At 38.6% G+C, this 16,910-nt stretch overlaps 1 protein-coding gene across 1 annotated transcript; it reads left to right on the top strand.

Moving 5' to 3' along the window:
• Positions 1-5,830: 5,830 nt before the first annotated feature.
• On the top strand, positions 5,831-16,572 carry LOC135220696 (uncharacterized; the record flags this gene model as incomplete). Its single annotated transcript, XM_064258097.1, is given in 4 exon segments — positions 5,831-6,032; positions 8,438-8,575; positions 15,414-15,542; positions 16,354-16,572. Coding segments are annotated over 4 exon segments (537 nt in total).
• Positions 16,573-16,910: the final 338 nt, after the last annotated feature.

The following is a 16,910-nucleotide window of genomic DNA, read 5'->3' on the forward strand; positions in this document are numbered from 1 at the left end:
ACTGGTTACATTTCAATCCATTACATGGTCATCCAGGGTTCTCTATTATGTCACAGAAAAGCCAAATCATTATTTTACTGGACTACAATGCTTACAGATATAAAAACCACCATAAACTAATTGTAACATGTCATGAAAACAAGGACACACTAAGACACCTGTCAGTTTAAGGGCCTATCCCGTGCCAAATCAATCCTTGAAAGAATACACGTAGAATTATTAACAGAGTTACGAGTCTGACAGAGGAAATAAACACCTCTTAGTGTTAATAGTTGCCTTGACACGTTATATAGAATTAATAGCACTAAAAAACAAACACCGCAATTGAGTGCGCTAGGAATATTTATGAGTGCTACATCAGTAAACATGGAATTCAACACATGATAATCTCTGTCTCGGGTGGTGTGTAAATCAATAATAATTTCCATAACTCGTTGTGTGATGCCTTTCTTTCCATTAAGAAAACCAATACTATATTTTATCACCCAGAGTCAATCAGTTTGGTAGAACGGAAATAAGAAACAGGTCATGTCCTACGAGTTACACTTGTGATATGGATCCGAACTGGATTTATAGCGGTTTTTCTCATGGTTTTAATACCTTTATCATTCATATCTTGTATCTAAAGAAATGATCCCCGCAAGTAGCTATATGGTACGCCCGCTAGAGAACACTATTTTCCACATATTCAGGCCAACCATTAATTTATCAAATATAAAAAAAAGTATGGGATACAAGTGGAGTTGATATAATATACTCCGTAAGAAGTTGGAAGGGTTACAAATATAATAAAAAGGAAATCACGATAAAATCAATAAGCAAAACGTAACCATGTGCAGTAAGTGTTTATAAAATATCCAAATATATATGCGTAAAGATTTGAACGCTTTAGTTTAGTAGTCCATTCAGTATTCTAGGGATATTAACGACAAATAAGCTAAAAGTTCAAACACATATCTAAACCTACTGGCATATTGTCTGTCCCGGTGGTCGGTTTATATCCGTAGTCAATGGAAAAAAAAAAAAAAAAAAAAAAAAAAAAAAAAAAAAAAAAAAGAGAGAGATTTTAAAGTCAGGAAGTCTGGAAGTGAAAATGTATATCTATGAGAATAATCTTATTTATGGATCTTACAGGGGAGGGGGGTAAATGATATATATATAAATTTGTATGTGTTACAACCTCCCAGGTTGTAGTACAGGTTCGTTTTTAGGTCTTTATATTCTCAAGAATTGCAGTCAGTACATGTGCCTCAGTGACAAGGAAGGACGGAAACAGAAACTCAAGAAAAAAAAACTTAACACTATATTTATTATAAACTAGAGCAAATGACTTAAATCAACCTTGTGAGATTAAATACACTTAATTGTACAGAATATACAAGAGAACAAATACCTGGTTCTCGAGAACTCACAAGAAAACCTAAAGCTACTACACTAAGCCCTAAACAATAGAAAATTCCAAGAGAGAAAACACTTAACAATAACAAGGTGGATCCAAATAAGGCTAGCCAAATAATCAATAACCTAATAATAATAAGGTAGAAGGAAGTAAGAGATGATAACAAGGAAAACCTTAATATTCCTACTACAACACAAAGCTAACTCGTCCACTAAATACTAACACACAAACAAATATGACAGCATATACATGTAAACTTATACATATATATATATATATATATATAATATATATATATAAATAATAAAATGGCAAAACTAAAAACTAAACAATTTCACCTCAAGTGAAGTACCAGAAGAGGAGTGTCGACAGACACCCTACTAGCCACCTCACGAGTCAAGTAGCTCTCACTCCCGTATAACAGCTGGACGAGGATGACACGGCAGGTAAATCCAGAATCCAGTGCCGGGATACAGCGACGACACTGGTTTTCCGGTCAAAATCCTCAGACGGGAAAAAGGGGCAGAAACAGCGGTCGCAGATGACAGAGCGTCTGCTAAACTCTCAACAGCAGTGTGAAGGTCGCAGGTGACAACAACACCTGCGAGAGAAAAAGCCGTGATCCAGGGACATTACTCAACAGACGTATATATGCGTCTTCCAAAATCCGTGTGGGAAATATCCAAGTGCGTGGCCCAAAAAGTAAATATCCAAAGTCGTCCTCCTCAAATCAAATAAATGCTGCGACGGCAAACAGTACTGGTGAGAGCTTGTCAAGACCCGAACTCCCGTTGACCGGTCGACCATGTCCACTCATCACCTTCCCAGTGTTTATAACACTCAAAGCCAAAAGAATAAAACCAATTGTTAAAACGATAGTTCACTAATACACAGGAGGAGGAGGAGGCGCAAAACACTGACAAACAATCGTAAAGCACTTAACTTGCGGTAACACAAGAGTAAACATACTCAGCAAAAATTTAACTTAAAAGAAAACAAGGCTGATTTAAATCAACAAAAGAAATAATAATAGTTTTACGTTAACCTAATAGTATGGTAACCTTTTTTCATTAGTTTGAATAAGGAATATCTAATTTAACATAAGTAATTACATATATTTTACAATCTTGCTGGTTTCCAACATGAAACTAATGTTATATTGTTCAATTTTGTTACTGTTTTTCAGACATTCTTCTCGTGTGGGTGGAGTATTAAAACAAAAAATATCCAATTTATACATGGCTATCATTTGAAAGTACTAAAGTCATATTTATTACAGCGAGTAACGTAACTCTTAAGCTGGCTGAGAGCAATCTCCTGCCAGGTGATGATGTTATCCTAAAGGTGCCTAGTGCGTGTTGCTGAATCATCGTATAAGTTTTACATGCATCACTGTTCCTTTTAACCCAGAGAGAGGAATGCTTAGCTCATGAACTTCACATGTGGTTCATGGGTCACAGTGACATACATAGCCGTAACCTTATTCTCTTCCGTGTGATCAATGCAAGTTTAGTTAAGGAATCACAATCGTTTTAAAAATAATGAACAAAATAAGCAAATAGAATTTCTATAACATCAAAATGAATGAATTTTTCTGAAACTCATAGACAATTAGTCAATAAATCAGCTGATGACATTGGTAAATGGACACTTAGAAGTATCAGGTCATGGGTATGAAAAATTTACTTGCAACATTAGCATATTACAATTCAAGTAGATCGCATTCATGGGAAAATGTCACATTTTCTTGAAAAACCCAGTTATATAGAAATTAGTTACATAGTGGGTTCTTTCATAGCATCTCCTGCCTAAAAATTAACCTCAGAAATTGTGCGCGAGAAAATTGAATATGAACCTTTGTTAGGGCCACATAGGATCGGATTTTATCACAGCTTAATTTCAGTAAGCGTAAAGAAATACAGAATCATGATTAATATTCTCTTTGACTCTTATGTTGCCTGGCAATCTTACAAATAGCTCCGTTTCCCACTTCTTTGTCTAGTAACTTACTACCAGTAATATCAAATTTTCTTTAGGATTCGTATTGATATCTGTTAATATGGATATTTTTATGGTTGTCAGAGACCTGGATAGGTTACACCATTGTTATAATGCCTAATGGAATAAAAAGTTTGTATAGTTGAGTCTTTCTTTTGAATTCCATAAAAATATCAGTGAATTCATGTGGGTTAAGTCTAGTCCTTAACGGCTTTCTCCCTCCCGTATTTGGATGTTGTCTGAATTTACTTTGCCCTTGTGACAAGTATAATTTCACTTACAGGCTGGTTAACGGAACCTGGTTACAGTACCCTGTAGTATGAGAGTTTCACATCGCATGCCCGGACAGATCGTCTACAACTTCAAAGGCCGTTTGTCGCTGCGGACGACTTGCAGTGAAGTAACAAGCCGCCTACAATGTGAAGGGAATATTCACCATCATAAGTGAACAAGCTTATTTTGAGGACTTCTTGGACCGACACCCGTATCTCGTCGTTAATCTCGTTTTTATTGCGGAGTGCTCTGGCGGCTGTTGGAATCGACTACAAAGGGACGTACTTCCAACAATTACGACCAAGCATGATATTCAACTCTACGTTTGCTGGCACAGGACTCGTGCTGGGAATGATTTTATTCATCGTGAATGTATCCATATGGCATAGGATGCAGAGGACAAGTATGGGCGCATAAATAGAACGTCGGACCCTGCCCAGGCAATTTCCCCTTGTTTTTAAACATTTGGAATTGGCCATTTCATTTGGCTATAGGCGGTTGTCTGGAACTGTGTAATGGACGAAAAGTTGTTCGAACGGTAGTTAAATGTACAGTGGGTGTATCCTCGGTCATGTATCTCATATATAAAGTATAAGTAAATAACAGAATCGAAATATATCTGTGCGTGTACGCACTAGGAATCTATTTAAAGTGCACCTAGATTAATCACTTAGATTAGTCATTTATGTTAATCAGTTGTATTAAGTGCACATATATTGATCATAATTATATGGATCAATATATATAAGTATAGATAAATCAGGTAGCCTATAATCAATCTGCTACCTTTTATCTTACCAAACAAAAACTGGCCAGTTAGTAATCTGGGTTAACTGAATCAGTTAGTATATGAGTTTAACACAAAATATACAACTACTATATCAGTTAGTATATGAGTTAAAACATCAATTACTATATCAGTTATTATATGGGTTAACGTATCAGTTAATATATCGTTTTCATCACTTCATATACGATTTTTATCAGTTAAAATATGATTTTTATCATGTTAATCTTTATGTTATGCAGTTATCAGGAGTACATTAGTATTTTCTGTAGCATATGTATCTTAGTATGAGTTGAAGTGAAAGATTGTATCATTATATATCACGTGATAATTATTATTTACGAATATCATCATATGCATGTCTTATATCTTATTACATGAATCTGTATTGTGTACACCATGAATTTTTTTTTTACTTATAAGTATTTTCTATATTTCTATATATATTCACATAGCTTGTTCGTATCACCAAACTCCTCATAAGTCAAATGCAAGTCAAGCTTGAAGTTAATATTCAGTGGGGTTATTTTGTAGCCGACCGAGCATCTATGTAAGTGCTACATAAGCATGAATATATGGAATGTTATTCCATATATAAAAAACTAAAACTATGATTAATTAAAAACCAGTGACCCAAGAGGTCAACCACTTTGCTTGCAGGGATGTGATCAGACAGATACGATAAAGTAGGCTAAGATGACGTGTTGTAATGATTGTAATGAGATTAGTATCTAGTTGCCGTCACCTGTGGTCATTCATTTGTTTTGAAAACAATAATCCAATCTTCTGCTTAAGACAACCACAGCGACCTATAGCTCAAACGGCCTACGTGACTTGTAATCTATGTCATCTGTGTGTATGTTCGTATGTTCGAGCTACTGTCTGCTTCCTTTATGATTTGTAAACGAGATTGTAGTCAGACTTGAATTAGCCATCATCATTGGCAGACCTGTACAAATTTCCTCTGATCTTCATCATGTAATCTCAGAGAACAGAGATATTTTTATACTTCGTGTTTTCTACTAGAAACCTCACATCAGAAAGAAGTTACTGAATGAACTTAGAATTTATCATCATGAGTTGAAACATCTCCGTCATCATAACCAAAAGAAGATACTGACTTCGTAAATTATCATCAAAACCAAGACACTCAATGAGTATGGAAGTCATAACCAACCGACTTAGCGTAAATTATTGCAGGTCTAACATAACCTCACAGGGCACCTTATTATACCAAGGCAAAAAAAAAAAGGGGCCCCTAATATATATATATATTATATATAAATATATATATATATATATATATATATATATATATATATATATATATATATATATAATTATCACCATTTATTTCTATTTTTTAATTGCAGGAGGGACTTTTGTAGTAAAGGACTACGATGGCACCATTCTCTACTTTTCGCTAGCTCACCAGCATACTGGAACTCCAGTTGTTGTGGAGGACACTACAATTATGAAGTAGGGTCCAGGTTTCGAGTCTATAGGCCTGATAACCAATCTGTGATGTGGATAGTGGAAGAAAGATATGAATACTTTGGAATTCTATTTTCATGTGTAAGTTCTACTGAGCAATGTAATGATTTAGCGCACGGATATATAATGATAAGGCATTAATTTATTTTGCAGTGAACAGGGCATTATGAAATGTGGATGGTCCAAGAATGAAGTGGTGGTTCTGCGTAGATGCTTGGGAGTAAATACGAAGGATGATGGAACGACTAGAGATGGTGGTGGTCCTCAGAACAGGCAAAGTTAAGTATATCTTAGTTTTGCCAGACCACTGAGCTGATTAACAGCTCTTCTAGGGCTGGCCCGAAGGAATAGATATTTTTACGTGGCTAGGAACAATTGGCCACCTAGCACCGGGACCTACAGTTTATTTGTGGGATCAACCAACATTATTTCGAGAAATGAATTTTTATCATCAGAAATAAATTTCTTTGATTCCGTGTTGGCCGAGCGGAGAATCGAACTTCGGACCACCGGGCTGGTAGCCGAGTGCGAAAACCACTCGTATAACGAGGAACAACAGAACAGGCGAACAAGAAAGTTAGCAAGGTAATGCAAAAAATTAGGGATAAACTTACATTGCTATGAAAGTGAAGGTGTGAGTCTACAAAAGGAATGTTGCTGAGCCGACTTTACCTTAATTAATGAATGGAAGTGTGGATGTTAAATGCAATTGAGAGAGAGAGGTTGAAGCTGTTGAGATGATCCGTTTGTTTGGTATATGTGTTGTGAGGACTGAAAAGTGATGAAAACCAAAAACTAGCTAGCAGGGAGGGAAAGAAATGGATCAGGCGTGATTTTTAGAATATTTTGATCATTGTCAAGTAGTAAGGTGGATTGATTGGGCTTGAATTGGAGTCGCAGAAACCTGGAAAAGGTATTAGGAAGGAAAAGAGGGCATTAATCTAAGGGAAGCAGGTGTGTGTGTGTGTGTGTGTGTGTGCAAGATAATAATGAATACAGCTATGTTTGCACTCAGGCTTATTCACGATTCAGCAGTAAAAGTATGAATGGGGGGGGGGGGGGGGGGGGTGGGGGGGGGGGGGGGGGGGGGGGGGGGGGGGGGGGGGGGGGGGGGGCGGTGACTGATTGAGAGTTGCATCTTTTTCTGGGGTCACCCCAATACAAACATTGTGCATATTCAGTTACCAGTTGGGTTTCAAAATGCAGATTTTCATTCAGAGGCTTCATTTTGTGCAATTTCGACCACTCGTAGGTATGTATCATCCTTCTGGTTCACGCCGCTTCTGATTTTCTTTGGAATGGTCTAACATTGGCCGAATCTCTAATGACATTTTGTCATAATTTTCAGTTCATAAAGATTTTTGGCATTATGCCAAGCACCGGGGCAACTAAGGCCATTCAGCGCTGAAACGGAAATTGACATTAAAAGGTTTAACATAAGGAAAACCTCGCAGTTGCGCTATGAAACAATTGTTAGGAGAGGGTGGACAGTAAGATTGAAGAAAGAGAATATGAACGGAGGTACAGTAAAAGGAATGACAGTGGTTACAGCTAGGGGCCGATGGGACACTGCAAAGAACCTTAAGTAATGCCTACAGTGCACTTCATTATGTTTCAGAGCGGATAAAAAAATTTACATTATTTTGAAATATAGAGTGTCGCTGCTCTACAATTAGAAATGATCCAAGTGCAGCTAGTTATTTTTAGATATTTTACCTAATATCTATTAAAAACATCAATATAGAAATAAGCATACCTATAATTAGTCTTGTTATTAGCAATGGACACATCCTAATTTATTCAGTCTGACTTAAGTTTATTAGGCCTAATTTATTCAAAGTCTGAAATTAAGTATATTAGGAAACGTTTATTAATTGCTTGTGTAGTATAAGGCTAACTCTCCTCTTTCGTTCTATGTTCTAATCATCTTTACTTACCTCGATACAAATAAGCCGCCTCCTATTTCTATGTCTGCCTGTCACCAGATACTTCTGCCAAAGCACGTAAACCATCTTTCACTTCATTACAAATACAGGTCACCAAGTGGTTCCCTCTGCGTCTAGGGCATATTAACTAATGACCCACTTCTTTATTTACTCCTACGGGCATGTAAGTTATAGTAGATTCATACCAACCGTGCATTTGATGTCTATGCCCGTCTCTTACGACGCCCCTGATTGGCTGTTGATAAGCTAATCACAGGGCTGGAAACTCTCACTCTCTCTCGAGAGTTCACATAGACAGGATGTATGTTCCATCGCTCCTGAGGTATACGTCTTTCAAACGTATACCTCAGGAGAGGTGGAACATACATCCTGTCCATGTGAACTTTCGAGAGAGACAGAGACTAAGAGTTTCCAGCCCTGTGATTGCCTTATCAACAGCCAATGAGGAGCGTCGTAAGGGACGGGCTTAGACATCAAATGCACTGCTGATGTGAATCTACTATACTCTTACTTTTATGTAAGTTACACTCATGTTCACAGAAATGGAGAGTTACGCTGGTGCCGGGATCCTACGCTGGAGACGTCATCGCAGACGAATATTTTCGATATTTTAAGCTAAACAATCTAAGTGGTGAGACACTCTGCTGTACTGAACTCCATTACGACCATTTGTACAAGGTATGTATGGTTGCCAAGCGATTTCTGCGCGTTATGTAACGTTTAGTTCCAATCATATATGAAAGAATTCATGAAAGAATATTCAGTTCCTTACACTATTAATAATAATCAGTCTATTGATAATGCAAATCTGAAATTTGGCTGAGGTATTTATTTGTGTTAGATTTTGACAGAAGTGCAGGCCATTTGAAATTCCAATCTGATAGCCGTTTTTTCAAGATGGCTGCCAGATGATCTGCTAATAGGTCACATTGTGTGCATAGTTATTCTTTATACACTTGCATTTTACACCACCTTATTTTGACTAGAATCCAAAACCTTTAGCAGTTTGCTAACTTGCATGATGGACCGACCTGTCGTATTGGAAGAAGCATCCCTGTCTATGGCACCATAAATTTAGTACAACTATTTCTATTCGAATCTGTAGTCACTTGGGAAAAGTGCCGGATCTGTCAACAATATGTCATCAATTCTTACTGAAGCAGCCTGGTGGGATGTTGGGGTCAGGAACTTTTTTTTGTCCTATTTTCCATAATCATGGACGGATGTACTCGCGGTATTGACGTTGAATTATAGGCTTTGCCGTCTGTAGCAGACATAGCGGGCAGGTCTTCCTTCAAAACTTGTAGACACGCAGTCTCCTAACCAGAATTTTGGTTGTCAACAGTGTCATCCAACAGGCTGGGTATTTCTAGCAATCTCATGAAGCTTAATTAACTTTTTTTTGGCAAGTTTTGTCTTCATGGCATACACAGAAAATGGTGTTTCACAAACACATGAATGACTGAGGGTTTTGCATCTCTTTTTGTGTAGCAGACGTGCTGCATAAATTGTGCAATAGCTGCCTGATTTCATTACACATGCAAATAATCTCAGCAGTAGAATTATCTCGTAACCTCTCCACATCCTTTGGTTTACTGGGAGTATTAGTTGCATCAAGGCTTGATCCATATATTGGCAGAAAAGGTCGATGTGGTCTCAGGAACTTTCGGTTTCTACACAAAATGCGCCCACTGCCCATCTTTATGAGACAATCTCGCCTGGATCCAATGCCGACAACAACACCTGGGCGATTCCAAAGTCCTGTGATGTGATCTTGATCATCAACATAACTACCCATTTTCAAATGAGAAAGGGGTCTGGCAGTACTGTTGTATTGTTGCTTCGCCTTACTTCGCAAATACTCTGCTTTAACATCACATTCCTCTGCTTTCTTTTGCCACTCTTTGGCAAATGAGCGACGATGTGTTGAAATAAAAGACCTGAGGGGATGACCAAATAAAACTTGAGCTGGTGATCTGCCATCAGCACGAGGTGTATTCCTAAGCTCCAACATTCCACGGGCAAATTCATCTGCATCCAGGTTCCCATTCTTAGCAGTAGTCATAATCAGCTTCTTGATAATTTTCACTGATGCTTCGCATGTCCATTTACCATCGGATTGTATGGCGAAGTAATGCGATGTTCTACTCCCCAGCGAGATAAAAAACGCCTCAAAGCTGATGAAGCAAACTTTGGTCCTCCATGAGTTTTCAACAAAACAGGAACACCTGTGTTTGAAAATATAGCCCCTCAGTGACCGTATTAGATTAGCTGCAGAAGCTATACCCTGACACGAAGATACACAAGGCCATCCAGACAACCTGTCAATATAAACAAGATAAGTACGACCCATGACATGCAGGTACGGATTCAAAAACTCTACTTGGTAGATCTTCTTCTTGCCACAGAGGTTCATTCCTTTGATTTGGTATAAGAGGACGGCATTTGATACAAGAGGATACCATGTTCTCAATATCTGTCAATTTTAGGCCAGTAAACAGTCTGTCGCACCCTCCTTTTTTTGTGGCCTATTCCCTGATGACCATCATGAAGACATTCAAGAGTTTCCCGTCGAAGGACTCTTGGGGATATAAGAGTCTTGCTCCATAAACAATTAGGTCATCATCTACAGCAAGCATATCACATATATTCCAGAAAGGCCTGAGTTCTACTTCAAAACTATGGTAGTGTTCAGGAAAACCTTTCATTATAATTTCCCGAAATGAATTGTATTCTGCATCCTGTTCAGCAGCAACACGTACCCTTTCCAGCGTTTTGTCCTTTAGAGGTGTCAGAAGTACACCATCTTCATGCATGTCAAAGGAATTCACAATTGCAACATGCAAGGGATCAGTGGATCCATCCTCATTCAAACAATTTTCTTCAGTAGGATCCTGAACTGGTGCACGCGAACAAAGCATTCGGAATACAATGAATACTTCCCTTCTGCCAGTGGACAGTAAAACTGAAATTACTTACCTTCTCTCTCATGTGTTGAAGTCTTGGGTTTTCAATTTCACCAAGTGACTTACTGTTAAGAATTGGTATTAATGGTCTATGATCCACCACAACATCAAAATGAGGTAATCCAGCCAAGAAGTATGACATTTCTTTATTGACCATAATACAGCTGTCATTTTCAGCTCTGTCACAGAATATCTTGTTTCAACATCTGAAGGGAATCTTGAGCCACATTACGTTAGTTTCCAGTCCGTTCCATGCTTTTGAAGTAAAGCAAATCCCAGACCATGCAGTCGCGATGCATCTGTCTGCAACATGGTTGGCAAAGTTGCATCAAAATGTACAAGTACAGGGGGTGCAGTAAGTGCTTCCTTTACTCTCCTAAGAGACAAATCATTTTGTGTTGTCCAACACCATTCATTACTCTGCCTCAGTAATTCTCTGAGTGGTTGTGTTTCATGTGCAATTACTGAAGAAAAACTTCCAAGCTGATTAACAAGTCCCATAAAAGATCGAAGATCTGTTATATTTTGTGGTACAGGAAAGTCTGCAATAGCCAAAACTTTCCGAGAACTGTGTAGCCATGGCTCGAGATTTTATATCTACAAAAATCAATAACAAGTTCTGCAAAGCAAATTTTCTGAGGATTAAGAGTTATCCCCTACTCATCACATCTTTCCAAGATAGAAATAATATGGGCTAGATGATCCTCATAAGAATAATCGTATGCAAGAATATCATCAACTATCTTTACAGTTTGTGGTATATCACCAAGAGCTTGGTCTCCTCTTCGATTATATTCATCTTCTGAAGAAATAAGTCCCATTACCGCTCGCTTGAATTTATAGCAACCCCATGGGGTAATGAGACATGTGAGATCCTGGTCTTCTTCTGCAATTTTGACTTGGAAATATCCCATTTTTGCATCTAGTGTAGAGAACCACCTTGCCCCGAAGCTACTGCATCATGTGGTGATCGTACAGGATAAGTGGGTCTACATACATACTTATTAAGCTTAGTCAGATCAACACACAATCTTACTCCATTTGGCTTCTTAGCAACAGGCACTATGGGATGACACCATTCTGTTGGATGCTCGACCTTACAGATAACATCTTTCTCCAAAAGTTCATCAAGCTGATCCTTTATTTCCGACCTCCAGCTGTATGGTATAGTGCGTGGGGCTGCCACAGCAAATGGTCTCACATTCTCATACACGCATCTCCCTCAGTGTTTGTATGCCACCAAATACCCAAGGAAATGCTGATACCAAAGCTGCAGCATGCTCTGCCCTTTCTTCTTCAGTTGGATCACGTTCATAAGGCCACCTTGGAAGTGCAACAGGAGAATGAACTACATTACAAGTAGTGTCTTTTTCCTCTTTGTAGTCCTTCGAGCGCTTCTCTTCATCTGGATCTACAGACAGTCATACGAGAAGAGAATTAATTTGAGCAGGAAAATCTTCCTGTAGAATTCCCAAAATAATAGAATCAAACCAGCTTAATAAAGCTCCCTTTACTTCTTTCACCACAGTTACTTCAGCTTGAGTTTGTCGATCACCAAGCGAAAGGTGCGAAGTAAAAGCTCCCACACAATTAAGGGTCTGATAACCAGCAGAACAAACTTTCCAATTTTAGAAGGTTCAAGCATATAGGGATATATACCAAGAGACCTCGCTACATTGAGGCCCATCACTGTAGCTCTGCCCCCGAATCTGGTGACCATAGAATAGAAGAGTTCCCTGCAGGATGAGCAATGTGAATCTGAACTTTCGGGGTTGCTTGAGAAATGGCACTGCTAACATACACATCACTTATGATCCTATGTACATCCCTGTTAAGTCTACCATTTGATTTTAGCTTCGAATCTTTACTCTTTTTCAGCAAAGAGGGAGTTTCCTTCCCTGTTGACCTACACACAACAGCAAAATGTCCAATCTTTCCACATTGGGAACACTTTTTGTCCTTTGGCTTACAAACATTCATGTCAGAATGTCAATCTTTTCCACATCTAAAGCATCTTTCATTTTTATATAAACTGTTGGGTGCTGTCTTGTAGTCTCTTTTGTACCGCGAAATTTTTGATATACTCTGTGGGATCATTCCTTGTATTGTAGCGCTATTCTCATTAGCACTCTCAGAAGCTCGACGAATATCTACAGCCTTCTGCAAATTCAGGTCCTTCTCCTCCAGCATACGTTTTAGAGCTTGTTCATCACGAGTGCCAACAACAATAGGGTCTCTCAATCTATTGCCCATACACAAAGAACAAAAATCACAGAATGCTGCAATTTCCCGGATACCACAAAGGATATCGTCGAAACTCTCACCTATTTCTTGTTTCTTATGGTAAAATTCTCTTCTGTCGACGATGATATTCCGTTGACCGCGCAAGTGACTTTCCATGGCATCAATTATAGTTTCAAGATCTGCATCAGCCGAAAACGAGAGGCCATATCGTAATAATTTGATTAAAGTCAGCATTGCATATCCTTCAAATTTATGCCGTCAAGCATCGAGATCCTTCAAAGAGACTGACGATGACAGGTGAGGAGCAGGTGTGGCACTTTGAGGAATTTTATACTGGCACTGAGCATCATTTTGTGTAATTTCAGCACCTCCACTTCGTTGACGATTTTCGTTGACATTTCCACCGCAGCTCTGTTAATTGTGCTAGTTGCTCTTCCATCGTGTCAATCTTAAATTTTGAATCACTTCTGACTATGATCATTCCACCAGCAGAACAGATCCTACTCACTGCGCCGTGTTTGATCTCTTGTAGGCTGGCAAAGAAACACGAGCAAAGACATGTCTCTTTAATAAGAGGTTACTATACAAACTAACGGCTAAACAGAGACTAACAATATTCGTTACACACATATAAAGAAAAGTATTTACCGAACTCTCGCTTGCTTATTTACATTTGAAACCAATTACCCTTACAATTTAGTTTCCGAACAACCCATTACATAACTAGTAAACAAATAAATATGGACATTTGGAGGTATATCACCCACCTAAGATATGATCTAAAATCTGTGCAATGTACCATGCTGCACACGAACTGAAGTCCTGCTGGTGGAATGTGGCTTTCCATAACCTTCCTTGCTGTTACTGGTAAATTTGATAATGTGATTGATCTTTTTCATGTATTATACCTGTAGCTTTATCTGGTTGAATAATTTCGATATATTTACATGCATCAAAGAGACCTGAGCCTAGAATCATTCTGAATGTTAAACTTCATGCCTTTCTATACGGAATGAAAGCTCAGGAATCTTATTGAGTAACTGCTCCTTTAGCCTGGCTGAACTGACATCTTTGGAATCCACACCAAGTTGTTCTATAAACAACATTTGAACAATGAGACTAGATCAGCCAGCCTTAATGTACTGGTGTTGTTTCTGTGTTGGTAACATTGCTGTCCTCGGTGTACATTACAGTTTCTGGAAATGCCTCAGGTCATAAATTTCCTATATTATGGCAACTTTTCTCTTGACTTACTTCATTAATATGCGTTCTTTTTGAATTGTATAATCGTCCCAGGCATTACTGGTGATACTTCAGCTCCTGAACACCACCACCATTAGCCCTTAGCTTTACAATGACCTTTTCACTTTTTAAAGTCTTGGCATCTAAATTGAATCTTTCGTCATTCAGTTGTGTTGTCATTGCTTTTCTGAATTTTGATGTATCATCTTCCTCACGCATAAAACATTCTACTTTTGGAGGTCTGAGTCCTTTGTCTTTTGCCATAGATTTTATTGGTGGCATCTGAGAAGCCTGGAATAAATTTGATCTATTCTCATTCTATACTTGTTTACTGTAGCTATTGCAATATCTTGCTTTATTTTGTACCATTTTGGCTTCTATGCTTTCACCCTCACCTAACCTTGTACGTCATTGGGTCACTGTATAAGGGAGATGTCATCTTTGCCACTCTGGTATTAGCAGTCCTTTACAGATGTAACAACACTATTATCTGTCAAACACCTTATCAAATTCTGAACAGTACCTATCAACCCTGATCTTTAGCCAGGGCAACAGTTTTTGTAACCTCTTCTTGACTGCTTCATGATGACTCAAGAGCATAAAATTCTTCTGCTTGGACATTTAATAAGCCAATGCTGTGAAGAATAAGCTTGATATAAATCAATAGATTGCTAGAAAAAAAAAAAAACTGATCAGTTTTCATGGTACATATAGTTGTTTTACCAAGCACCAGCAGCCATCTTGACAAAAATCCTGTTATATTTGGCAGTGCGTGGCATAATTGGCGCAATTTATTTTTTATTTTACTATAAAATGACCTAGGGTAACATTTCAAACCAGATGTCATCCTTGTGTTCTTAACCGAAAGATTCTGCCCAAAAAATATCCTATTAACTTTATTAACATTACCATTCTTGGATTTTTAAGTGTGTGTGTGTGTGTGTGTGTGTGTGTGTGTGTGTGTGTGTGTGAGAGAGAGAGAGAGAGAGAGAGAGAGAGAGAGAGAGAGAGAGAAACGTTCCTCACGTAGAGAAAAGTTATTTCAGGCTTCTTCCTGTTTTCAGGTCCGTACGTCCCAAGGCGTCGTTGGAAGCATTGACTTCGGAAGAAGCTCAGGCCACCTCACGGTCAAATTCCCTAGTGAGTTCGACGTCATACAAAGGTCTTTTCTCCTCTCTAACGCAATAATTTTGGTGGGTATACGTGTTCGTGGATGCTTGCTCAGATAAGTAGACAAATAAACGTCGAGATAGACGAGTCCGTTAATCTATTTGCAAATACTGTACCTACATATATATGTAACTCGTTGAACAACCTATGCATATCTTCCCAAATCTATTGTTTGATGGAATTTGCATGATGAATAAACATATAAATGTGCAGATAACGAAGCTAAAGAGTTTTAATTAAAAATATATATTCATAGACCTCCTGTCCAACGCTATCTTATTATTTATTCAAACGTTCATAAATACATGAAAAATAAGTAGAATAAAGAGACAAACAGTTGTGAAATAAATAAACATGTTTGGACTTGGGATACATTCGAATCCTTTACGCTTTCTGCAAGGGTGTTTTAGATTCAATAAATCTTCCCAACTTTTTCTACCATGACACTTCCGATTCAGGAAACTGTCTACCATGGCACATACTATTCAGTAACTCTTTCTATCGTGTACCTATGATTCAGTTGCTCGTGACTCACATCAACTCGCTGACTTTTGCTGACATGAGGATATTTCTAAAACCCCTTCTGTCACGAAACGTAAATCCGTAAGCTGGCCATTTTGATGTCCAATTAATGAGTCAACACTTAGTTCTTCCTATGATGATTTAGTAAATGTACATCAGTGACACAGGAAATTAACTGTTCGATCTGAATTTTTTTTTTTTTTTTTTTTTTTTTACCATATTGGAGTCTGGTAACTCTAATTCATCCAATAATATGCTACTGCAATTGTTTTCATGAGTATCTTTTAATTTAAACTAAATTTTGTTTTTCAGTTATGCCACATGAAGAAAACAAAGACAATTTCGAGGAGACGAGGAAGAAGCGACGGAGAAGGAGGAAGAGGAAGAGGAGGAGGAGGAGGAGGAGAAGGAGGATGGGGATGGGGATACATTGGAGGAGGAGGATTTGACAGAGCGGGGGAGGAGGATGACGGTGAGGCAGGAGGAGGAGGAGGAGGAGGAGGAGGAGGACGGAGGGAGGCATGGGGATAGGCTTTGGAGGAGGAGGAGGATGTGATGGAGGAGGAGGAGAGGGATGGACGGAGGAGGAGGAGGAGGAGGAGGTGGAGGAGGTGATGGAGGAGGAGGAGGTGGAGGATGTGATGGCGGAGGAGGAAGGTGGGGGGGAGAGTGGAGGAGGTGATGAGGAGGAGGAGGAGGAAATGATTAAGAAGGAGGAGGAGGTGGAGGATGTGAGGGGAGGAGGGGAGAAGGAGTTACAAGGATTAGGATGTCTCAAAGACTTGTTAGTCCATCGTGTGCTCACTTTTCTTTAGTAGCAGTTTTACTGTTCATTCACAGTGTCCTAATGATTTGTCTACTTTTCTTTT

The sequence above is a fragment of the Macrobrachium nipponense genome, chromosome 20 (assembly GCF_015104395.2).
Source record: "Macrobrachium nipponense isolate FS-2020 chromosome 20, ASM1510439v2, whole genome shotgun sequence".
NCBI classification, from domain to species: Eukaryota; Metazoa; Arthropoda; class Malacostraca; order Decapoda; family Palaemonidae; genus Macrobrachium; species Macrobrachium nipponense.